Source organism: Erinaceus europaeus, chromosome 1, assembly GCF_950295315.1.
Source record: "Erinaceus europaeus chromosome 1, mEriEur2.1, whole genome shotgun sequence".
Classification (NCBI taxonomy): Eukaryota; Metazoa; Chordata; class Mammalia; order Eulipotyphla; family Erinaceidae; genus Erinaceus; species Erinaceus europaeus.
In genome coordinates this window covers 180,567,437-180,593,595 of record NC_080162.1, presented here as the reverse complement: position 1 = coordinate 180,593,595, position 26,159 = coordinate 180,567,437, and the positions used below count along the sequence as shown (strand labels likewise).

The window sequence follows — 26,159 nt, the reverse complement described above, 5'->3', positions numbered from 1 at the left end:
GAACTCTAAGACAGCAGGAACCCCACATCTCCACTATAGAGCATCTACTTCCCCCAGTCCTGGAACCCTTGGATAGGGCCCACTTTCCCGTATGCCTCTCCCAATCCATATCAAATAATATTGCATCCGCCGATCACAACCTAACCAATGCAACAATTGCCACCTCAACATGCTTCACTTCAGACTGTGTCCAGAGACTTCACGTGTGGAATGACAACCCTTCAGCTTCATTACTCGGGTGAGACCTTTCCTTTCATAGTATATTCTAATTTCATCTCAGGTGGTTCACTTTCTAACAAAGTCCCATAACCTAGATATACACCAGTTTCTGTGAGAGAGAGCATATGTTCACATGTATCCATAAACTACTGCAGAATATATACCTGAAAGCAGAAGTACACTAGAGTTTGCAGTGAGTACCCTCCTAACACTTCCTCTCCACTATTCCAAGCTTTGGGTCCATGATTGCTCAACAATTTGTTTGGCTTTGTATGTTAACTCTCTTTTCAGTCACCAGGTTCCAGATGCCATCAGGATGCTGGCCAGGCTTCCCTGAATTGAAGACCCCACCAATGTGTCCTGGAGCTCAGCTTCCCCAGAGACCCACCGTACTAGGGAAAGAGAGAGGCAGACTGGGAGTATGGACCGATAGTCAACGCCCATGTTCAGCGGGGAAGCAATTACAGAAGCCAGACCTTCCACCTTCTACAACCCACAATGACCCTGGGTCCATGCTCCCGGGGGGATAGAGAATGGGAAAGCTGTCAGGGGAGGGGGTGGGATATGGAGATTGGGTGGTTGGAATTGTGTGGAGTTGTACCCCTCCTACCCTATGGTTTGTTAATTAATCTTTCTTAAATAAAAAATCTACTTAGATGCATCTCAGAGAGGGGGGTTTTTATGTAACAGCTTGTTACCGCCTGTCACATTCCCCACTAGTCTTAGCTGAAAATCAAATCCTTGATTCTTCTTCTTCTCTTTCCTCTTCTGTGTCAAAGTAATCAATATATCCTCCTGCCTCCTCAAGATGCATAACTTTTCTAGTCCTCCTCTGGATCATTGATACCAGAGTCTTCCATAAGCAGGGACCCAGGGTGATAATCAGGAGCGAGGTAATCAGGGGTCCAGCTATGGTACTGATCAATGTCTTAACCCAAGAGGGCCAGGAGAATAGATTTGAAAACCTGTTTGTGAACCAGTTGCCCTTGAACCAGTTGCCCTCGCTCAACTCCTTCCATTTCTGGGCTCTATCTTCTATCCTTTTCTTGACCTCGCTTAAATTTTTCTTCACCATCCCGGAATGGTTGGCATAAAAGCAACAAGCCTCATTAAGGGCCACACATAATCCTCCCTGTTTTAAAAATAGCAAATCGAGTCCTCTACGATTTTGGAGGACCACCTCGGCAAGGGAGGATAGCGACCCTTCAAGGGCTTCCATAGAGTCCTCTAATGTCCTTAAATCCTGATCTACCTGTTGGTCCAATTTCACCATGGTCTCTTCCTTGGCTAGGGTCGTTGCTCCTACCGCTATTGACCCTGCGATTGCTGCTCCTGCAAGTATGGGAACTATTATTGGGGCGCGCTTCTGTCTCATGGGCCAGAGGTGACCATTTTCCTGCCTCTCTAGGTGCGCCCATCCCCTCCCACCGTGCGCATAATACAAGTGGGGCAGGATGTGAGTTAGGATGCAGAACTCTTCCCTGGCCATCCCATAAAGGTAAACAGAGGGGATTATACCTGAAGTGCAGACCCACCAGGTTCCCTCCAGGGCTTTTAGGAGGACTGCCCATTCTTGGGTCTTGCTAACCCTAATAGTTTGGGTGCAATGGCCCCAATTTGAGGAAGCATCCAGTTTATAGTTAGCGGTGATAAGGCAGGTTCCTTTCCCCTGAACATCCTCTAAGGTCACTTGGTGGAGCTGCGTTCCCCACTTACATTCTGGGCTATTTAAGTTTCCTGATGAAAGGGTTAGTTTCCTAATATCTCCCTTGTTTGTGCCCACTTCTGCAATGGCAGCTATACATATATAATAAGGGGGTTCAGGGTGCAGACATAGCCAGCAATCACGGGTCACATTCGGGGCAGAGTCATTTAAAAGGTGGTACATTAGTTCCATGGACCTTACCAGTGGCTTCACTCTAGGGTGAACGGGACCTAAGTCATTCGGGTGACAAGCCCCCAAGTCAGTCAGGTGAGTGGTACTTGGTTTCACAGTGCTGTCCAGGCCTAGGGTAACTTGCAGCGAAGGAGTAGTCCTTAAAGGTCCAATAGGGTCCTGAGCCCGTGGCAGCACATCCAGTCGAATGGTGAAGTTGGTACCAGGATCCCTCTTAGTAAATATCACCCGGATGACCCACGTTCTACCCTTTGTCCATGTGTCCAAATTATCATAGTCTTTTACTCTTATGGTCATTGGGTTACAGTCTCCTAAGGTGCAAGTTCCCCCAGTACCACGATCTGTTCGCAGGAACTCTATGTGTGGGTCAGTGATGGACCCCCAGGCTGGAATGCACGGAGGGGATTCTCCAAAGTCTCCACAAAAGTAATGCGTTTCCTCCTCACAGGAAGTGGGCCTGTCCTCCTTGTTGCAAAAGGTGTATGGTTTTTCCTGAAGGCGGCGCTCTCGATCTATGGTGCTGCACCCTCCATCTGTAGTAGTAGAGCTGGAGCAGTTCCTCCCATCCCAATTAGGGCCGAATAAGTCACAAAGGTCAAAAATGAATAAGGGCTGGGGGGCCATCAGCGGGTCTTCAACGATTACCTTCCCATCGCGGCCTATCAGCTTCCACACAAATTGGGAGGAGAATGAGGGTCGGTCAGCTTGGGAGCTCCAGCCAAAGCAGAACAGGAGCACCAGGACTAGTCCGAGACCAGTCGGATCTTCATTGGGTTCGTGGTAAATACAGCGTGCCATCTTCTCTGGCCGTCTCCCTCTGGGGGGTCCACAGCAAACTTCTTCAGGTGTATGTGGTGAATCCAATGTCACTTCCCAGTGACCTTTGCAGCGGTTGGTGTGCTCAGGACCACGGTGTACGGTCCTTCCCACCGGGCCTCAAGATGATCAGGATGCAACTTCTTCACCAACACGGAATCACCAGGCTCGAACAGGGGGGTGATCTGGTCCCAGCCTTCCTCCCTCTGGGTTCCAGGTTTCACGTTCCGGATGGCGAGTAGGGCCTTTCCTCGCACCACCTGCAAAGCCTCTAGGGACTCTAGGAAGCCACCTCGGCCAATTTTTCAGCCCCTATCCGGGGCACAAGAGTAGGCAACCTGCCATACACAATTTCAAAGGGGGGTAAATCCCGACATTTCTGCTTTTTAACAATGCAAAGGGTAAAAGGGAAACCCAGTTCCCACCAGTCTCTATTTTTAATTTTGTTAAACTTTCCTTAAGTGTCCTATTCATCCTTTCTACTTGCCCTGAGCTCTGGGGGCGATAAAATGCAATGCAGCTTCCATTTAATTTGCAAAGTTTCAGCCAATTGTTGGGTGACCTTGGCGATGAACGCCGGGCCACTGTCCGACCCCAGAGAATAAGGAAGTCCAAACCTTGGAATAATTTCAAAGACCAATTGCTTTACTACTACCTGGGAAGTCTCTTTTCTAGTGGGGAAGGCTTCAGTCCATCCTGAAAAAGTGTCTACCATGACTAAGAGATACTTATAGCCTCCTGGAGCCACAGGCATCTCAGTGAAGTCCAATTCCCAGTGCTCTCCAGGTTCCTCCCCTCGCCACCAGGTTCCAGATCCCTTAACCTGGACGGGGTTGGCATTAACCCTGGCGCATGTGGCATAGCGGCTTGCCACACTTCGGGAGATCCTATGTAAACCTACTATCAAATAAAATTTATTGATTAATTCAGCCAGTTTTTCTCCCCTGATATGAGTGCTTCCATGTGTCAGCGTTACCACCTGTCTTCCCAATTGTTGGGGCAGCAGAATCCTCTCGTCAGGGAGGATGATCCATCCATCTTCACTTGGTTTTCCTCTGACCCTTTTACCCAATTCTTCCTCTTGTCCTGAATATCCTGGTTTCTGTCCTTTTAATATCTCCTCTGGCGAGGACACCACTAGCTGAGTATGGGTCCCCACTAGTCTTTGGGCTGCCTCCTGAGCGATTTTATCAGCGAACTGATTACCCCGCGCGACGTCAGAGTCATCTTTTTGGTGCCCTTTGCAGTGAATCACAGCAACCTTTTCCAGTTCCCATACAGCCACCAGCAGGGCTAATATTTCTTGAGCATGCTTGATAGCTTTCCCCCCTGCAGTCAACAATCCCCTTTCTTGATATAGTGCCCTGTGAACATGAACAGTGGCAAAGGCATACCTGCTGTCAGTGTACACATTTATCTTCTTCCCTGCTCCCCATTTGAGTGCTTGCGTGAGAGCTATCAGCTCTGCCTTTTGGGCTGAAGTCCCTTGTGGCAACAATGCAGCCCACAGGACCTTCTGGTTTGTGACTACGGCAGCCCCCGCATACTGTACACCGTCCTCCACATAGCTGCTTCCATCCGTGTAGACGGTCTCCTGTGCATCCGGCAGCGGGATGTCCATCAGGTCAGCTTTCAGCAAGGTCAGGACTTCCAGGATCTCTCCACAGTCATGGGTGACTTCCTCCTCTGGGTTGGGGAGCAGGGTGGCAGGATTCAAAGCTACAGTCTGCTTAAAAGTGACACGGGGTGGATCCAGTAACAGTACCTGGTAATGGGTAACCCGAGAGTTAGTCATCCACCGGTCTGGGGGAGAGTGAAGTAGGCTGGCCAGATTGTGGGTAGTTACAATCTCCAGAGTTTGTCCAAAAGTCAATTTAGTAGTCTGTTTCACCAGTAGGGCAGCGGCTGCTACTGCTCGCAGACATCCTGGCCATCCAGCTGCCACAGGATCCAGGCGTTTAGACAGGTAGGCCACAGGTTTCTTCCAGGGTCCCAGGGTCTGGGTGAGTACTCCCTTTGCCACCCCAGCACTTTCTGCAACAAACAGCTGAAAAGGTTTGTTGAGGTCAAGGAGGCTTAGGGCAGGGGCACTCACCAGAGCTTTCTTCAGTGCCTGGAAAGCCCCTTCCTCCGTCTCTGTCCATCTCAATGGTGCGTCGCCTCGGCCAGTGGCAGTGTAGAGGGGCTCAGCCAGTTCTGAGAACCCTGGGATCCATAACCTACAGTAGCCTACTGCCCCCAGGAATTCCCGGACCTGTCTCTTTGTGGATGGGGTCGGGATCTTCAGGACTGTCTGAATCCTTCCCTGGGACAGCACCCGTTGCCCCTTTTTAATCTGATAGCCCAGGTAGGTTACCTCTTGGGCACACAGTTGAGCTTTCTTGGCAGACACTCTGTACCCCAGATCTTCCAGTACCTCAAGCAAGTCTCGGGTTGCCTTCTCACAATCTTCCTGAGAAGAGGCAGCAATCAGTAGATCATCTGCATACTGTAAAAGGCTGCACCCCGGATGCTCGCCTTGAAAGTTCGATAGATCCTTACTCAAGGCTTCATCAAACAAGTGGGAGAATTCTTTTTTTTTTTATTTAAATTATTTCTTTATTGGGGAATTAATGTTTTACATTCAACAGTAAATACAATAGTTTGTACATGCATAACATTCCCCAGTTTCCCATTTAACAATACAACCCCCACTATGTCATTTATCATCCTTCATGGACCTGTATTCTCCCCACCCACCCACCCCAGAGTCTTTTACTTGGGTGCAATATGCCAATTCCAGTTCAGGTTCTACTTGTGTTTTCTTTTCTGATCTTGTGTTTCAACTTCTGCCTGAGAGTGAGATCATCCCATATTCATCCTTCTGTTTCTTTTTCTTTTTTTTTTTTTATAAGTATCCCTTTCGCAATATAACTGAGCGGGGCCAGGGAGAGAGCACAATAAAGCACACGGAACTTGTATTTGAGAGGTCTCAGTTTTGATCCCAGCACTACGAATAGTCAGAGCTGAGTAGTTTATCGTCAAAACACATTATCCAATAAGCTTATCCAATAAGCTCTGACAGTGTGTTTTGTTTGCTCATTTTTTTTCTTATTTATTTATTTATTTATTTAAGAAAGGATTAATTAACAAAACCATAGGGTAGGAGGGGTACAACTCCACACAATTCCCACCGCCCAATCTCCATATCCCACCCCCTCCCCCGATAGCTTTCCCATTCTCTATCCCTCTGGGAGCATGGACCCAGGGTCATTGTGGGTTGCAGAAGGTAGAAGGTCTGGCTTCTGTAATTGCTTCCCCGCTGAACATGGGCGTTGACTGGTCAGTCCATACTCCCAGTCTGCCTCTCTCTTTCCCTAGTAGGGTGGGTCTCTGGGGAAGCTGAGCTCCAGGACATATTGGTGGGGTCTTCAATCCAGGGAAGTCTGGCCGGCATCCTGATGACACCTGGAACCTGGTGACTAAAAAGAGAGTTAACATACAAAGCCAAACAAATTGTTGAGCAATCATGGACCCAAAGCTTGGAAAAGTGGAAAGGAAGTATTAGGGAGGTACTCACTGCAAACTCTAGTGTACTTCTGCTTTCTTACTTTGGTGCCATACTCCAAACTCAGTCAATTTCTGCTTTGCGTTTCTACTTCTTTTTTTTTTTTTTTTTACATGCATAACATTCCCCAGATTCCCATTTAGCAATACAACCCCCACTATTTCATTCATCATTTTTCATGGACCTGTATTCTCCCCACCCACCCACCCACCCCAGAGTCTTTTACTTTGGTGTAATACTCCAATTCCATTTCAGGTTCGACTTGTGTTTTCTTTTCTAATCTTGTTTTTCAACTTCGGCCTGAGAGTGAGATCATCCCGTATTCATCCTTCTGTTTCTGACTTATTTCACTCAACATGATTTTTTCAAGGTCCATCCAAGATCGGCTGAAAACAGTGAAGTCACCATTTTTTACAGCTGAGTAGTATTCCATTGTGTATATATACCACAACTTGCTCAGCCACTAATCTGTTGTTGGACACCTGGGTTGCTTCCAGGTTTTGGCTATTACAAATTGTGCTGCCAAGAACAGATGTGTACACAGATCTTTTTTTTTTTTTTCTGTTTTTTTTTTTATTTTTATTTTTTTTATTAAAGAAAGGATTAATTAACAAAACCATAGGGTAGGAGGGGTACAACTCCACACAATTCCCACCGCCCAATCTCCATATCCCACCCCCTCCCCCGATAGCTTTCCCATTCTCTATCCCTCTGGGAGCATGGACCCAGGGTCATTGAGGGTTGTAGAAGGTAGAAGGTCTGGCTTCTGTAATTGCTTCCTCGCTGAACATGGGCGTTGACTGGTCGGTCCATACTCCCAGTCTGCCTCTCTCTTTCCCTAGTAGGATGGGTCTCTGGGGAAGCTGAGCTCCAGGACACATTGGTGGGGTCTTCAATCCAGGGAAGTCTGGCCGGCATCCTGATGACACCTGGAACCTGGTGACTGAAAAGAGAGTTAACATACAAAGCCAAACAAATTGTTGAGCAATCATGGACCCAAAGCTTGGAAAAGTGGAGAGGAAGTATTAGGGAGGTACTCACTGCAAACTCTAGTATACTTCTGCTTTCTTACTTTGGTGCCATACTCCAAACTCAGTCAATTTCTGCTTTGCGTTTCTACTTCTTTTTTTTTTTACATGCATAACATTCCCCAGATTCCCATTTAGTAATACAACCCCCACTATTTCATTCATCATTTTTCATGGACCTGTATTCTCCCCACCCACCCACCCACCCCAGAGTCTTTTACTTTGGTGTAATACTCCAATTCCATTTCAGGTTCGACTTGTATTTTCTTTTCTAATCTTGTTTTTCAACTTCAGCCTGAGAGTGAGATCATCCCATATTCATCCTTCTGTTTCTGACTTATTTCACTCAACATGATTTTTTCAAGGTCCATCCAAGATCGGCTGAAAACGGTGAAGTCACCATTTTTTACAGCTGAGTAGTATTCCATTGTGTATATATACCACAACTTGCTCAGCCACTCATCTGTTGTTGGACACCTGGGTTGCTTCCAGGTTTTGGCTATTACAAATTGTGCTGCCAAGAACATATGTGTACACAGATCTTTTTGGATGGATGTGTTGGGTTCCTTAGGATATATCCCCAGGAGGGGAATTGCAGGGTCATAGGGTAGGTCCATTTCTAGCCTTCTGAGAGTTCTCCAGACTGTTCTCCACAGAGGTTGGACCAATTGACATTCCCACCAGCAGTGCAGGAGGGTTCCTTTGACCCCACACCCCCTCCAGCATTTGCTGCTGTTACCTTTTCTGATGTGTGACATTCTCACAGGAGTGAAGTGATATCTCATTGTTGTCTTGATTTGCATTTCTCTGACAATCAGAGACTTGGAGCATTTTTTCATGTGTTTCTCGGCCTTTTGGATCTCTTCTGTGGTGAATATTCTGTCCAATTCCTCCCCCCATTTTTGGATGGGGTTATTTGTTGTCTTGTTGAGTCTGGTAAGCTCTTTATATATGTTGGTTATTAAACTCTTATCTGATGTATGGCATGTAAAGATCTTCTCCCATTCTGTGAGGGGTCTCTTGATTTGGGTAGTGGTTTCGTTTGCTGTGAAGAAGCTTTTTAATTTGATGTAGTCCCATAGGTTTATACTTGCCTTAATCTTCCTTGTAATTGGATTCGTTTCATTGAAAATGTCTTTAAAATTTATGCGGAAAAAAGTTCTTCCAATATTTTCCTCTAAGTATCTGATAGTTTCTGGTCTAACATCCAAGTCCTTGATCCACTTGGAATTTACTTTTGTATTTGGTGAAATACAGTGATTCAGCTTCATTCTTCTGCATGTTTCAACCCTTTGTTTCCAACACCATTTGTTGAAGAGACTCTGCTTCCCCCATATAATAGTCTGGGCAACTTTGTCAAAGATTAGATGTCCATAGGTGTGGGGCCTCATTTCTGGGCTCTCAATTCTATTCCACTGGTCAGTGTGTCTGTTCATGTTCCAGTACCAAGCAGTTTTGATGACAATGGCCCTATAATATAGTTTTAGATCTGGCAGTGTGATTCCTCCGGTTCTGTTCTTTTTTCTCAAGATTGTTTTGGCAATTCTAGGTCTTTTCTGGTTCCAGATAAACATTTGTAGCATTTGTTCTATTCTCCTAAAAAATGTGCTTGGGATCTTGATGGGGATAGCATTAAATTTGTAGATGGCTCTGGGTAATATATTCATTTTGATGATGTTAATTCTTCCAACCCATGAACATGGAATATCTTTCCACTTCTTTGTGTCTTTTTCAATTTCTTTGAGTAGTGACTCATAATTTTCAGTATACAAGTCTTTCACTTCTTTGGCTAGGTTTACTCCTAGATATTTTATTGTTTTTGTTGCTATAGAAAAAGGAACTGATTTCTGGATTTCAATTTCTTCTAACTTAGTGTTTGCATAGAGGAATGCCACTGACTTTTGAATGTTAATTTTATAGCCTGACACATTACTGTATTGCCTGATGATTTCCAAAAGCTTCTTGCTAGATTCCTTAAGGTTTTCCATGTATACTATCATGTCATCTGCAAATAAGGAGAGTTTGACTTCTTCTCTTCCAATCTGTATGCCTTTAATTCCTTGCTCCTGCCTGATTGCTATGGCAAGAACTTCCAACACTATGTTGAATAGTAATGGTGATAGTGGGCATCCCTGTCTAGTACCTGATCTGAGGGGAAATGCTTCCAGTTTTTCACCATTGAGTATGATGTTGGCTGTAGGTTTGCTATATATAGACTCCACTATCTTCAGGAATTTTCCATCTATTCCCATTTTTTGTAGTGCTTTGATCATAAAGGGATGTTGTATTTTGTCAAAGGCTTTCTCTGCATCTATTGATATGACCATGTGGTTTTTGGTCTTGCTTTTGTTGATGTGGTGGATCACATTGATTGATTTACGTATATTAAACCAACCTTGCATGCCTGGGATAAACCCCACTTGGTCATGATGAACAATTTTTTTGATATACTGCTGTATCCGGTTGGCTAGAATTTTGTTCAATATTTTCGCATCTATGTTCATCAGAGATATTGGTCTGTAGTTTTCTTTTTTGGTTGTGTCCCTGTCTGCTTTTGGTATCAGGGTGATGTTGGCTTCATAGAAGCTGGCAGGGAGTATTCCAGTGTCTTCAATCTTCTGGAAGACTTTTAAAAGTAGAGGTATTAGTTCTTCTTTGAAAGTTTTGTAGAATTCATTTGTAAAACCATCTGGTCCAGGACTTTTATTTTTGGGAAGATTTTTGATAACTGTTTCAATTTCATTAGCTGTGATGGGCCTGTTCATGTTTTCCACTTCCTCTTTACTTAGTTTTGGAAGTTGGTAGGTATCTAGGAAATCATTCATTTCTTCCAGGTTCTCTAACTTGGTGGCATATAGTTGTTCATAGAAGCCTCGCATGATATGTTGAATTTCTGCAGTGTCTGTTGTGATATCTCCTCTTTCATTTACTATCCGATTTATTTGGGTCTTCTCCCTTTTTTGTTTTGTGAGTCTGGCTAAAGGTTTGTCGATTTTGTTTACTCTTTCGAAGAACCAACATTTACTTTCATTGATCTTTTGTATGGTTTTCCTATTCTCAATGTTATTTATTTCTGCCCTAACTTTAGTAATTTCTGTCCTTCTGGTTGCTTTAGGGTTCCTTTGTTGTTCTTCTTCTAGGTCTTTAAGATGTGCAATCAGGCTGTTTATTTGTGCCTTTTCTTGTTTCCTAATGTGTGCTTGTATAGCTATGAACTTCCCTCTTAGGACTGCTTTAGCTGTGTCCCAAATATTTTGATAGCTTGTGTCTTCATTTTCATTGAACTCTCGAAACATTTTGATTTATTCCTTTATTTCCTCTTTGACCCAGAAGTTGTTAAGAAGTGTACTGTTGAGCTTCCACATTTTGGCACTGTTACTAATCTTTTGTTGATTGTTAAGTGTTAGTTTAATTCCACTGTCGTCTGAGAAGATGCTTGGGATGACTTCAGTGCTCTTGAATAGGCTGATGCTGTCTTTGTGGCCTAACATATGGTCTATCCTTGAGAATGATCCATGTGGATTTGAGTAAAATGTGTATTCCAGTTTCTTGGGATGAATGACTCTGAAAATGTCCAATAGTTCTAGTTTATCTATCTCTTCATTTAGCTCCCTTATGTCTTTACTGATTTTCTTCCTGGATGATCTGTCAAGTTGAGATAGTGGGGTGTTGAAGTCCCCTACTATGATTGTGTTACTGTTAATATATTGCTGTAGCTCTTTCAGTAGAAGTTTGATGTATTTAGATGGCTTCTCATTGGGTGCATAGATATTAATAATTGTTAAGTCCTCTTGATTGACTGATCCTCTGAGCATTAAGTAGTGTCCATTCCTATCTTTTTTAATCTTATCTATTTTCAAGTCTATCATGTCAGATATGAGAATAGCTGTTCCTGCCCTTTTTTGTGGGCCATTGGCTTGAATGATAGTTTTCCATCCTTTCACTTTAAGTCTGTGTTTGTCTTGTTGCGTTAGGTGAGTTTCCTGTAGACAACATATTGTTGGGTTGTGTTTTCTGATCCATCTTCCTACTCTGTGTCTTTTAATAGGTGAATTCAGGCCATTCACATTTATTGATATCAAAGATTGAAGATATTTTAACGCCATTCTTGTAGAGTTTTAGAGTGTTTTGATATACGTTCTATTTGTGGTGGTCTGGTTGTTTATAGGAGACCTTTCAGAACTTCTTTCAGGGCAGGCTTGGTGATAGTTGCTTCCTTCAACTGTTGCTTGTCTGAGAACGTTTTTATGCTTCCATCTAGTCTGAATGACAGTCTAGCAGGATATAGTACTCTTGGCTGAAAGCCTTTCTCATTGAGCACTCAATAGATATCTTGCCATTCTCTTCTGGCCTGTAGTGTTTGTATGGAGAAGTCTGCTGCTAATCTTATGGGTTTTCCTTTGTAGGTGACTCTTTGTTTTTCTCTTGCAGCCTTGAGGATCCTTTCTTTATCCTTATTCCTTTCCAATCTAAGTATGACATGTCTTGGTGTCTTTAGGTCTGGGTTAATTCTGTTTGGGACCCTCTGGGCTTCTTGAATCTTTATGTCTTTGGTGTTGTCTAGACTAGAGAAATTTTCAGCTATTATGGCCTGGAGAACGCTTTCTTCCTCCCCTTCTCTTTCTTCCTCTGGTAAGCCAATAATGCGTATATTGTTTCTTTTGAAGTCATCCCATAGGACTCTGTTGTTGTTTTCAGCATCTCTTAATCTCTTTTTGAGATCTCTTACTTCTTTTTGAGTTGTCTCTAATTCATCCTCAATCTTGCTAATTCTGTCTTCAGCCTCATTGATTCTATTTTCTCTGCCCTCTACTGCTTTCTGGAGTTCATCTATTTTGTTGCCCTGCTCTGATACTGTTTTAGCTTGTTCAGCTAGTTGCCTTCTTAGGTCAGTGATTTCAGCTTTCAGCTCTCTAATAACCATGAGATAATTAGAATTTTCTTCCATATTCTCATTTGTTGTTCCTGCATTTCTGATTACAATTTTTTCAAATTCTTTACTCACTCCTGTTATTATTTCCTTGGCTAATGTTTGGATGTTGAACTCGTTGTTTTGTGCTTCACTCTCTGGAGGACTTTTAGCTGGTTCGAGTCTCCAATATTTTTTCTTGTTGTTTTAACCATTTTATATAAGTTAACAGTTTTTTCAATCCCTGAGTTGGAGTTCAGTGGTGTAAAAGCCTTTTTTTTTCCCCTGTAGGCTATGGGAGCCTGAGGGCTTTTAAACTATCAATAGGCTTCTTAGCTTAATCACTGACTCCTGACCAAGAGATAAAGCAGGGTGTGGCAGAGATAATCCAGTGGTTATGCAAAGAGACTTTCACAGCCCCTCAGCTATGCCACTGAGGTATAGGTCTTCTCCTGAGTTTCCCGGTTAGATCTCTGTACCCTGGTGTCCCTCCCTGTTGCTGTTCCAGATTCTGAGGGTAGTAGCAATGGAGACTCAGAGTTGCACTTGGTGAGTCTCTGGGGAGTCCTTTCCTCCCTTCAGCTGTCCCCTTGTTGGTGGAGCAGACTGGAGGTGGTGTCTCCACTGACAAACTGTTGAACTGTTAGCAGTCACTTAATCTCTCCTTAGGCCCCTCTCTCCTCTCTGTCACCAGCCACACGTGTTTGTACTCACGGGTGATTTACTGGGTTCCTGTGGTCATTCTAGTCCTGTTTTGTTTCGGTCCGGGTGGTCTCCTTTGGTATTCCTAGTTGATCCGGGAGAGGAGAGGAGAGGAGAGAAAGTGATCTGCTGCTCGTAGCTCCGCCTCCGGAAGTCGAATCGGTGGGAGAATTCTTAAACCCTTGGGGAAGGCGGGTCCAGGTCAGCTGTCCAGTTTCCCCTTCTTTGGGGTCTGTCCATTCAAAGGCAAATATAGGCTGGCTCTGTGGGGCTAGAGGAATGCTGAAAAAGGCATCTTTCAAATCTAGGACGCTATACCAAGTCCGTTCTGGTGGCAGGATACTGAGGAAAGTGTAGGGATTGGGGACTGTGGGGTGAATAGTCTCCACCCTCTTATTTACCTCTCGCAGGTCCTGCACTGGCCTGTAGTCATTTGTCCCAGGCTTGCCCTGTAAGTCGGTGTTCCACGCCGACTTACAGGGCACCAATATGCTGGCCTCCTTCAGGCGTTGGATGTGGGTTCTGATGCCATGTTGGGCCTCTCGGCTCATAGGATACTGTCGGATGTGGGCTGGAGTGGCAGAACTAATTAATTGAACTACTATGGGATGTTGGGTAGTTGCCACCTCCCCCTGGCTTCTGCTTAACCATATGCCTATATAGGGATTTTACTGATCCAAAGCTTTGGTCTATTTACATAAATCACTTTTACATAAAGCACTCCAGGGCATTGGTGGTTCTATGATAGGATTCTCTCCTGCTCCACCCCCTCCTTGTCACACACTGATCCCTTCTTTGTCACACTCTGATTTTCACCAGTCACTTTTCTCTCCACCCTCTCTATATCACATCCTGTTTCCACCCTACTTGGAGAGTATAAAAACAGCTGCTCTTCTGATTAAAGACACTTGGAAATTGCTTTCCGGCTCCAAGAGTTCCAGAGTGTATGTCCCGCGGAAGTTGGTGCAGCACGAGTTCCTGATCCCTCTCCCACACAGCAGCCTAGATCAGCTCCAGTTGAGTTCTCTCCAACCCAGAGAGCACTAGCTCGGGAAGAAGTACCCTCAGGCTATCCCGGCATCTGGCGCCCGGAACAGGGACCTGTAAGCAGCAGATTTACAAGAAGACATCTTAGATAAGTACACACCTTTTGGGTATCTGCAATATTGTGTTAAGGCACTGTGATTTTTTTTCTTTCTTATTGTTTTCCGGAGATCTTTCCACCATGGAAAATCTTTTCCAAATCCTGCATTCTTTTTCCAGTATACAATTTTTATATATCTGGGACATTTTTCTCAGGGCTTCACCTTATATCCTGTTGATCATCATAGCAGCTTTTAAGGGATATATAGGTCAACCTCTCAAAAGGCTTAAGGACCTAGAGGCTGAGGTCCAAGAGATAAAGGAAGTAATCATAGAACTTAACCAGCACCTTAAAAACAAGAAGAAGCAAAGGCCTGTCGTGATCTTGACCCACCCTAATTCCTCTGCATCTTGCCCTGAGGCCCCTATTTTGGCATCTTGCCCTGAGGCCCCTATTTTGGCAGACACGTGTCCGAATTCTCCTTTGGACTCCACAGCCACTTCTTCGGCCACCCCCATTTTGGCAGAAACGTGTCCGGAACCTCCTGCTGCCTCCACGGCTGCTTCTTCACCCCACCCTGTTTTGATAGACAGATGTCCGAATTCTCCTGTAGCCTCCAAAACCACTTCTTCGGCCACTTGTCCAGAAGCTTCCACTTCGATGACTCCTCCTACCGCTACACACTTATCAGAGCAAGTCCACACATTTCCGGTCAATGTTGCCCCCAACAGACAAAAACCTCAGGCCTGGTATCCATATTCCGCCACAGACCTGAAGGAACTACGCCAGGCTATCAAAGATGACGGTGTTCATGCCCCATGGACCAGGTCCATTTTACAAGGCCTGCTTCAGAACCTTAATACCCCTCAAGATTGGAGAGATGTGACTCATGCTACGCTCCCAGGCCACCTCTTCCTGCAATGGGAGGCATTCTTTCGTGACGAATGTTTACAACAATAGCGGAAAAATATTCAAAATCAGCCAGAGGGTAATTTTGATGCATTGTTTGGAACAGGCCAATTAGAAACAGGGATTCAACAGGCGGAAGCCAAGTTTCCAGCGGGGTATTTTGATCAAGTATGCCTGTGTGCATTAAAAGCATGGGAGCGATTAACACCACCCATGGGAGCAGCCTCAGCCCCCATTCTCTCCCTGCAACAAGAACCTGATGAATCCCTCGCTAAATTCATTGCCAGGGTCCAGTCGAGTTTGGAAAGGAAGATTTATAATCCTGACGCTCGTTTTCTCCTTCTGCGATCCATAGTCTGGGATGGAATGCTTCCGCATTTTCGACAGGCCTGTATCACTCTTAAAAACGAACACCCAGATACTTGGATTCTAGCTACCCAGGATCTCAGATCAAGCTCTTTTCAAGGACCTATGTTACAGGCCTATGCAGCTACCTTACATAAGCAAAAAGGAGCTTGCTTTCAGTGCGGTCGCCAAGGGCATTGGCATAACCAATGTCCAGAAAATAGACCGCGACCCCGCCTCCAGTCAGGGCGACCCCACCTCCAATCAGGGCAACCCCGCCTCCAGACAGGGAATCAGAGACCACGAATGCCTTGTCCCAGATGCCAGAAAGGATTTCACTGGAGGAGAGATTGTTGGTCAAGGTTCCATAGGAACGGCACGCCTCTGCCAAATGTAAACAGGGATTTAAACTAGGTATGGGGCTTCCCTTAGCCCCGCCCCCAAGAGGGAAGGAAGCAGGTCGCCCGCTTGGTGCTGTGCCCTTCTTCCACAAACAGAAGCCCAGCTTGGGACCCAATCCATCGCTACACCCACCACGCCAAGTAACAATAACAGAGGGTGAGCAGAAGGAGGAACCCGCGGTATGTGGGAACTTCCAGCATAGAAATAACCGGCTGGAGCAAGAGAACAGCTCGAATTCAGAGCCTGAGATTTTATGGACCACCCCTGTTTTAGAAAGGGGTCACCCAACTATGACAGTAAAGATCGGTAATATTCCTTTTAAATGTTTGACACGGGAGCAGATAAGACAATATTAAGACAAGCAGAGGTTCCCCAGAGTTGGGAACTCCTCCCAGGACCACGCTTACATGGTGTTGGAGGATTGACTCAGGCATTCCGCACACGAGATTCCCTTGTGTGGGAAGATCCAGAAGGGACTACCGGATGCTTTCAGCCTTTAATAGCTGATATAAGCACCAATTTATTGGGAAGAGACTTGCTGGAATCTTTAGATGTAGTGATATCCTCAGACACCTCTGCAGGACACCACACTCACTCCTGTGAGACTGCTAGACCCAACCAGCACCCCCAATACTAACTGCCACTGTTCGTAACAGAACTCCCCACTTAGATTGGCTTTCTAATGAGCCTGTCTGGGTGGAACAGTGGCCTTTGCCTAGGGAGAAGCTAGAAATTTTTTAAAAACTCGTCCAAGAGCAGTTATCTTTGGGACACATTCGTCATTCTCAGAGCCCATGGAATACTCCAGTCTTTGTAATTAAAAAGCGCTCAGGAAAATGGCGCCTCCTCCAAGATCTTTGTGCAGTTAATAAAACCATGCAGGTTTGGGGCTCCCCCCAAAGGGGTTTGCCTCTTGCTTCTGCAATTCCCACAGGAATTCCAATCATAGCTATTGATATACAGGATTGTTTTTTCTCTATTCCCTTACACCCACAAGATTGTAAACGTTTTGCTTTCTCTGTTCCTTCTATTAATAATGCCAGCCCTGCCGATAGATTTGAATGGGTGGTACTGCCCCAGGGCATGGCTAATAGTCCTACTATTTGTCAAGAGGTTGTTAAATCTGCCCTTTTCCCATATATTCATAAGGGCCTTAAGGTTTTTCATTATATGGATGACGTGTTAATATGGGGAGAATTAGATACAGATCTCTCCGCCCTATGTGATTTTCTAATCCCTGCCTTAAAGAGAAGTGGACTTAATGTAGCTCCTGAGAAGATACAGCTAATCCCTCCAATATCTTTCTTAGGCTCAGAGATTTCCCTAACGCAGATTCGTCCTTTAAAACCTTGTGTTACTTTTCCTTCTAATCTCACTCTTGCTTCTTTACAAAGTTTTCTTGGAAATTTGAATTGGCTTAGGCAGTATCTTTATCTGCCTACGAACTGCCTGCAACCACTGTTCGATCTGTTAAAAGGAAACAAACAGCCCTCCTCAAAGCGTATGTTAACCCCCGAAGCATCCTTGGCTCTGGAAAAAGTTAACCAGGCTCTCCAGGACATGCACCTCGTTCGATTCTCCCCCTCCTCTCCAGTAAATCTTCTAATCTTTAACTCCACCCCCACGGTAGTGGGGGCATTGTGGCAGAAACATGGCGTTCTCGAATGGCTTCATACGCCAGTAGGCAGAGCTCCAAGACTCCTTACCGAGACTGATGCCTTAGCATTTATGGTTCGCCAAGGAAGAAACAGATCGGTTCAGGTCTTAGGAAGGGAACCAGATTCAATCATTCTTCCCTTTTCTCTCACTGATACAGAATAGCTCATACGCCACCATTCTCGTTTTGCCATAAGTTTAATGGGTTTTCCAGGACAATTAGATAATCATTTTCCCTCTAATAATTTGATAGCTTCTTTACCTCTGTTGCCTCTACTAGTACCTAAACTTTTCTCTCGAGATCCCATCCCCTCTGCTCCTACAGTGTTCACTGATGGTGGAAAAAAGGGAGCTGCTGCCCTTATATATTATCCAGACCAGCAATACCCCAAACCTCTCTTTACTGAACTTCCTGATAATTCCCCTCAGTACAAAGAACTTTATGCTGTTTTCCTTGCATTAAAAGCTGTACCAGAATCCTTCAACCTTTTTTCTGACAGTGTGTATACTTCCATGGCTGCTCGATCTTATGTAAGAATTGATGACAACCCACTTTCTCCTCTTTTAATTCAAATTGCCTCTATGCTCTGTTCTCGAACCCATCCACTGTATGTTCAGCACCTACGTTCCCACAGCCCTCTTCCTGGTCCCCTGTCCGAAGGGAATGCTGCAGCTGACCGCCTTGCCTCCACAGGAATTCTCCTAGCCTATGTCTCTAATCCTGCTGACTTTCATTCCCTAACCCATGTTAATCTTAAAGGTCTTCGAGCTCGATTTCCTGATATTCCTCTGCCACAGTTAAAACGTATTCTTGCTACATGTTCCTCCTGTGCAGGTCTAATCAAAACACCTGCTATTCAGACTCTGGGGGTTAATCCTCGAGGTTTAAAAGCCAACGCTCTTTGGCAAATTGATGTTACCCACATACCTAACTTTGGCAAACAAAAATATGTGTTCGTCTCAATTGATACCTTCTCTAAGTTTATGTGGGCTACAGCTCAGACTGGAGAAAACTCAAAAAAGCTTATAAGCCATATGCTCTCCTGTTTTGTTGTAATGGGCTTACCTCTTCAACTTAAAACGGATAATGGACCTGCTTTTACCCGCAAACAATTTAAAGATTTTTGTTCCCTCTGGAACATTACTCATACTACAGGCATTCCGTATAATCCACAGGGACAAGGCATTGTTGAGAGGGCCCATCAAACTCTTAAGGCTCAATTAAATAAAGAAAAAGGGGAAATGTACCCCCCTAATATCCAGCTGGCAAAATCCTTAACTACATTAAATCTCTTTAATATTTACAAAAACTCAGACCAACCTCCTATAATTCTTCATTGGCAAACACCACCCACCCTCCCAGCTATTAAAGTCAAATGGAAAGACCCACTTGATAAAATTTGGAAAGGACCTGACCCCCTGTTGACTATGGGGAGGGGTTTTGCATGTATTTTTCCACAAAATTACTCCAAGCCTGTTTGGGTTCCTGCCCGCCATGTCCGGCAATACCCTCATGATGGCGCTGATATCCCTGAAGAACAAGAAACACTGCAAGAAGACTGGCTGCAAGAGGACTGGCTACAGGATGCACCCCAGGATCCATAATACAGCATGGCAGAATAAAAAAAAAAATCTGATTCACAGAACTTCCCCCCCCCGAATGAATGTCTTATGCTATGACTGGCCAGTTGTGTTTTGTGAGTGAGTGAGTGAGTGAGTGAAAAAAAAAAATTGAGTGACCAAATTTTTTGTATGACCCATTGTGCTCAGAGTACTCTGAAAGTTAACTGACTTTATATCAAACGGCTGGACGCAGCCATGGTTTCTGGAGACGTCCAGAAACAGTCCAAAAATTGTTCATTCCCCCTTTTTATTTCTTTTTTAAGTCTTGATACCAATATGAAATGTTTAGTCTTAAACTGTGTGAGTAAAGATGGTTCAACTATGACAGTAGTCCTAAATTCACATTTGAAATGATATATCTTATTTACAAGTTTTTCTCCTCCTGTGTGTTATAAACTATATGTTTAATATGCGTGTTTCAAGTTTGGTAAACATTAACTTGACAGTTAAATTGTAACTTCGAAGTTACATTTTTACGAGAAGAGGTAAAATCAATTCATTTAAGTAACTGAGTGTTTAAGGTAAAACTCTAAATATTCAATGTGACAATTCATCATCTCCTAAGTTAAAATACAGATTCTCTATACAGGACATTTTTGGAGGGCCCCCAAAAATGTCCTGTAAGCTATCTTGTGGAAATTAATCCACAACAAATTTGGCATCAATCTGATATTGTAAATGTACCAAAAAAAAAAAATTGTCACTAAAATGTGTTAACTCTAGTAACCTGAGTTTGCTTAAAAACCCAATGTAAAAATAGTCAAGAATCAATATATGTAACTTAAACTCGGTATGAAAACTTTGCTATATAAAGACTGCTACATGAGGTCACGTAAGATGACCTTTACACAAAATTATAAAGATACCTAAACCAGTTATAATCATTGAGTTATCAATTGTAGTAAACTTCTAATTTGTTACAAAGTTTTTTCATAAGTAATTGACTACAGCTATGACAAGCCTTCGCATAAAGGAGCATCTGCTCATATAGAATCCCCAGAAATCCATCTTGGACCCCTGACCTCTGACATCACCCACAATTACAGCCATCCCCCGAAACCCATGATGTGACCTGACACGATCTGGAGAACATGATTCACAGACTCCGAAGGACAAGACTTTCCTACTGCCTTTCTCTCAACCATCGGTGTCTGCTCTTCCTGCTTCTGTTTCGCCCATCATGTTTTGGCGGTTCCAGGTCACTCTCTACAGAGAAGAAAAGTTCCAGTGGCCGTCCTCCTCCATCAAGATAGACGTGTGGCATTTATTTCCTGGCCGTTGACATTGGACTGATGCTTCTATAGAACTTGCTGGACACTCCTTTTATACTGCTGGACTTCTTGAAGAATGACTGTAGCAGTTCATAGAACTTACCGCCAGCTGACTCGGGATTTTGCAATGCCAGATCACCCCTCTAGCCCCTCGGCTTATCAGGCCCCCACTCCTCCACCCATCAGGCTCACTCTGTCTCTTGCTACTCTTACTTATCCCTCCCTGTCTTGTGCTAGTTATTTTTGAAGACACTTACACACTATCATTCTGCTTTCTTCCCAACAGATTTCCGTTCACCCCTACACTGCTATTCCCCTGACAGAGATGAAGCCTTTTACAGACATTGACCCAGTTATATATGGCCATTAAGTAAGAGGAAGATGTTGGGGAATTGTGAGGATATGGTTGAGCTTGGAAGGGCTTGAGCCTGAGGGGTGTGTCAATTCTGTTAGTCTCTCTCTCCACGGAGAGGTTGAGCAAGGAGGGACAGTAGAACCCCAAAAAAGGTGTGCCTCTTATCAGTCTCCCTGCCTCACAAAGTGCCCCGCACTCCTGATACTATGGCAAAAAGTTAAAAAGAAAAGGGGAGATGTTGGGTAGTTGCCACCTCCCCCTGGCTTCTGCTTAACCATATGCCTATATAGGGATTTTACTGATCCAAAGCTTTGGTCTATTTACATAAATCACTTTTACATAAAGCACTCCAGGGCATTGGTGGTTCTATGATAGGATTCTCTCCTGCTCCACCCCCTCCTTGTCACACACTGATCCCTTCTTTGTCACACTCTGATTTTCACCAGTCACTTTTCTCTCCACCCTCTCTATATCACATCCTGTTTCCACCCTACTTGGAGAGTATAAAAACAGCTGCTCTTCTGATTAAAGACACTTGGAAATTGCTTTCTGGCTCCGAGAGTTCCAGAGTGTATCTCCTGCGGAAGTTGGTGCAGCACGAGTTCCTGATCCCTCTCCCACACAGCAGCCTAGATCAGCTCCAGTTGAGTTCTCTCCAACCCAGAGAGCACTAGCTCGGGAAGAAGTACCCTCAGGCTATCCCGGCAATGGGAGTCACATGTTTTGCTAACCCTGGGGGGTTGGTCTCGGCCCAGACGTTTGGAATCTCCTGCCTCCACTGTTTTAACAAGTCCTGATTATTTACCTTCTGTGGGCCCTCATAAAGGCGGTACTCCTCACTTACTGACATGGTAAGCAGGATCCGCCCACCAAGTTGCACAGCAGGCTCCTTATCTGCCTCAAAGGAAATAGTAGCTCGGAGTTTATAGAGGAGGTCTCTTCCCAGGAGTGGCTCTGGACACTCGGGGATTACTAAGAAGGAATGGGTAATGGTCTGTAGGCCGGGGCCTGCAATTCTTCCTATGGATTTTAGATAACTCTTTGCTTCTCCAGTAGTGCCCACAATTTTGACTTTTTCCTGTCCAGTAGGCCCCACTGGTTGCTGGAGTACTGAATGAGTGGCCCTGGTATCCACCAAGAAATCAATTAACTTTCCCCCTACCGAGAGTCTGGGCTCCCGGGGGCTGAGGGAACCCTGATCTTCCTACTCTAGGACCAATAGGGGTGCTTCTTCTTCTGTGCTGGGCCCCTTCCCTTTTCTCAGTTCTGGGCACTTAGCCTTCCAGTGTCCCTCCTTCTTGCAAAATGCACACTGATCCTTTCCTAGGGACTTGTCCCTTCCTAGCTTCTTCTTCTGCAGTCCCCATCCTTTTTCTCCTCCCTTCCTACCCCTCATAGAGCTTCTTCTACCCTCTCTACCTCCTGTCTCCCATGCCAACAGGACCTGGGTCATCTTATTTAGCTCCACCGTGGCCTTCACTGGGTCCTCCCTATTCTCAAAGACCTTCTGGGCTATTGCCAGTAATTCAGAGAGAGACTTCCCTTGAAAACCCTCTAACTTCTTTCTAATATCTGGGGCGGATTGGGCTACAAACTGGAGGACGACAGCTTGCACATTCTCGGGGGCTTTAGGACCTATGGGGGTCCAGGTTCGATACACCTGGTAAAGCCTCTCCAGGAAAGCAGTCGGGCTCTCGTTTGCACCCTGTATACACTCGGTCACCTTAGACAAATTAGTAGGCTTTCGGCCTGTGGCCTGAATGCCTCTCAATAGAGTCTGGCGGTACCTGGCAAGGGCTTCAGATCCTGTGCTTGTGTTGGGGTCCCACTTGGGGCAGGTCTGGGGAAACACCTCCTCCACCACGTCCTGGTTTGTAGGTGGTTCTCCTTGGTGGTCCCGGACCTGTTTCTTTCCCTCCTGCTTAATTCTTTCCCTTTCCTCCACGGTGAACAAAGTATTTAACAGCTGCTGACAATCGTCCCAAGTGGGTTGATGAGTATAAAAGACGGACTCCAGCAGGGTAGCCACTCCCTCTGGATCCACTGAAAAAGGAGGATTCTGGTTCTTCCAGTTATACAAGTCAGAGGTGGTGAAAGGGACACACACCCTCAGCGGCCTCCCCCCGGCATCCGACTCCCCCACTTCCCTTAAAGGAAAAGTTCCCGCTGGTGCCGTCTTGGGTCCAAAGGTCGTTACCGCTCTGGTTTGGGGCGGACTTAAGAGACCTGGCGGGACCCCAGATGTAGAATCTGGCTCGGGAGCAGTGGCCCTAAGGGAACCAGAATACGGAGGGGGGTTTCCATTCCTCCACCTTCTCAGTCTTGGGGGAGTTTCAGGGAGACTCGGGAGAACACGATAGGTGGGTCTCCTAAGAGTCCCATTTCTCCTCTCCCCCCGGGCCATGTACACTCCTGGCTTGCTTTTCTCCTTGGGGTTCCTCTGACATTCCTGTAAATACTTAGGCTGGTCATGGATAATACCCGTCCAGACCTCGATATATGGCATCTGATCCGGGTGCCCAGGGTCCCCGAAAATCACATCTTGCACGGCCGCACATGTTTCTCAATCCAGTCTTCCTTCCTCTGGCCAACCTACTCCAAAGGTGGGCCATTCTCTTGCACAAAACTTCCTCAATGTGAAGGCATCTACCTGAACCCCGAATCCAGCGGCCCTTCTGGAGAAATCTGGGAAATTTTTAATCAGACATTCCAAAGGGGTGAGTGAGCAGGTTTTGGACTGAGCCTGTCCCATTTCCTTGTCAAAATGGAACAGTAAGAAAACAAACAAGGTAACACTGAACACGGCAGTCACGCCAAGGACCACCTTCACCCTTCCACTCACACGCTGGCCAGCACACAAAATGCTCTCATACATTCTTTCACTCTCACACTCTTTTCCTACTAGCCCAAAGGGTGTCCACTTGGGACCTTCTTCCCTCCCTGGGCTGCAAGAGGTTTTTATTAGCGGAGACTCCAGTTTTCCTGTCTAATTTTTCAACTTGGTGGTACTGTGACACAAAACAAGGGGGAGAGACAGATAAAAAGACAGACCGCAAGTACTGCAATAAGACCAACGAGACAAATTACAAGTGGGGAAAGAAGAACTGACATCGAAGGATATCAGGCACCCAAATATGCTCGCCTGGCCGGGCCCCTCGAGGGACCTTAAAGAATCTTAGCTTAAGGGGTGGCCGTATGAACCCCGGCCCAGGTCTCAATAAATTGAGAATCCCCACTTAGCTGAAACGATTCCATGGACACGCAGGTTCGAGTCCACTCAGGCTTTGTAGCCTTATGGCCGTGAGGCAGACAACATTCACACACGAACACTCACAGAAGATCATTCATTCAGTCAAGGTTGGGCGATTACCATCCCGGCTGCCGCTACTAAGGAATTTGCAAGTTAGGCCTTTGGGAGTCACCGGAGAGTAGCTTCGGCCAGACCCTTCAGTTGCGCTAACAAGCTCAGCCTTTTCGCGAATCACCAAAGTAAGAGGAGACAGACAAAGTGTGGCCACACAACAAACAAGACATCGAATGACTGTCCCTGAGGAAAAGAACAGACTAGCCAACTGCTGGATCCAGCTACTGCCATAGAAATCCCTCTAGCTCCTATCACATTCAGCCGAGAGGGCCGTCGCCATCGGCGTGGGCGAGGATTAGCGCAGCGTCCTGCAATCCTTCTGCCCCAATACCAGTCCTCTAGAGGTGCAACAAAATTGGTACCATACAAGATTCAGGCCTGACTCATCAGTCCTCCGGAGGTGCAACACTAAAACGGTACCATACAAAATTCAGGCTGGACTTACCGGCGCCAGGCAAGGCTTCCAAGGCCTCCTAGTGTCCGGACCCGGAATGGGGCGTCCTCGGAGATCTCCGTCCAAGGGATCTCGGTGGGACCTCCAAATGTTAACGAGCATAAATCAAGACCACCATCCTCTGCAAGGAAGCAAAAGATCTTTATTCATGAACTCGAGTCTGGGCCAAGTGACAGCTAGTAACAGCCTACCAGCTCGACCCCGAACCGGGCTCAAACCACACAATTTATAATAATTCAAAATACACTCAGGGAGGGGGAACACACCATCTTAACAATCTATATCCAATTACATCATATGGAAAGCGCAGAATCCAATTATTTCAAACCAAGCAAAAAGCGGGATCCATTCAAAGCAAAGCACGGGCAAATTTTAAACATTGCAAAACCACACAACCAATGGGACTTAACCAGGGTTTAGGTCCCCACGTCCCCCTACCATCTGACCATACCATCTGGAGACCAGTATACCTCTAAAGCTATGTAAAGGTCCTGATAAGGCTAGCCCTCATGCAGAACTCTGCAAAAACACCCGATGGCCTCCACTGATTAGTCCTGTTTTTCAAAGGGAAAAGGGCAAGGGACTTTTCACTCCACTCAGCAAACAATTTAACTTCTAAGAGAAAAGCGGAACTTAAAACTTAAGACCTAAGACTAAAATGGGAACTTAAAATCTACTTAGATGCATCTCAGAGAGGGGGTTTTTAATGTAACAGCTTGTTACCGCCTGTCACAATAATCTTTCCCCAGACTCAGGCCCATTTAACATCAGTTTTTGACTGAGGTAGAGAGGGAGGGAGAGGGAAACCACAGCACCGAAATTCTCTTCAATATGGTAAGGGCTAGGCTCCAACTTGGGTTATGCACATGACAAAACAGTCCACTTCTGGGGGGGGGGTCGCACAGTGGTGCACAGGGTTAAACACACATATTAAGAAGTGTAAGGACCTGTGCAAGGATCCTGGGGAGTCTCCAGCTCTACTCCCACAGTGGGGTCGCTTCACAAGTGTTGAAGTAGGTTTTCAGGTGTCTGTCTTTCTCTCCCCCATCTCTGTCTGTCTTCCCCTCCCCTCTCAATTTCTCTGTCCTGTCCTGTTAAAAAAAAATGCCACCAGGAGCAGTGGATTGTAGTGCCAGCACCAAGGCCAAGTGATAACTCTGGAAGCAAAAACAAAAAAACACCACAAAACAGCACACTTCCAAGTCAGCTATTTCACTGAACCCTGAGGATGCATGTTTCAGACTGTCAGCCCCCACCCCCCATGACTAAGTCTCTTGACCTGAACTCTCTTCATGCTGTAAAGAAGCAGTCTCTTGGATGATAAGTTTATAGGAAAAGACAGGATTGTCCCTAGAGATAGAGCCTATTTCCCCAAAGAAGGCACAGGCCTTTTTTGTCTATTACTCATTGAGGCTAGCACCTGTTAATTGGTTTTCCTGTATTTTTTTTTTTTTTTTTGGTATTTCATAGTTTATCTCCTTAGTTAGAATGACCTTGCCCTAAGGGAAGGGCCATTTCGCTGGAGTCTTTGCCTCTAGCCCTTCAGTCTCAAGCAAGGCACCTAGTACAATAAAGTCA

The 26,159-nt window shown here is 45.3% G+C and overlaps 1 protein-coding gene across 2 annotated transcripts; it reads right to left on the bottom strand.

Annotated features, from left to right (window-relative positions):
* Positions 1-868: 868 nt before the first annotated feature.
* LOC107523673 (endogenous retrovirus group S71 member 1 Env polyprotein-like) lies at positions 869-22,675 on the bottom strand. Of its 2 annotated transcripts, none has more exons than XM_060200171.1 (2): positions 22,551-22,675; positions 869-3,201 (listed from the first exon to the last, which is right to left on the bottom strand). In XM_060200171.1, exon 2 carries the CDS (start codon positions 2,912-2,914, stop codon positions 953-955), a length of 1,962 nt encoding a protein of 653 aa, XP_060056154.1. In that variant the 5' UTR covers positions 2,915-3,201; positions 22,551-22,675; the 3' UTR covers positions 869-952. The 2 variants fall into 2 exon arrangements, with proteins under 2 accessions (XP_060056154.1, XP_060056161.1); XM_060200178.1 differs by lacking the exon at positions 22,551-22,675 and adding an exon at positions 13,520-13,564.
* Between the last annotated feature and the right edge of the window lie 3,484 nt (positions 22,676-26,159).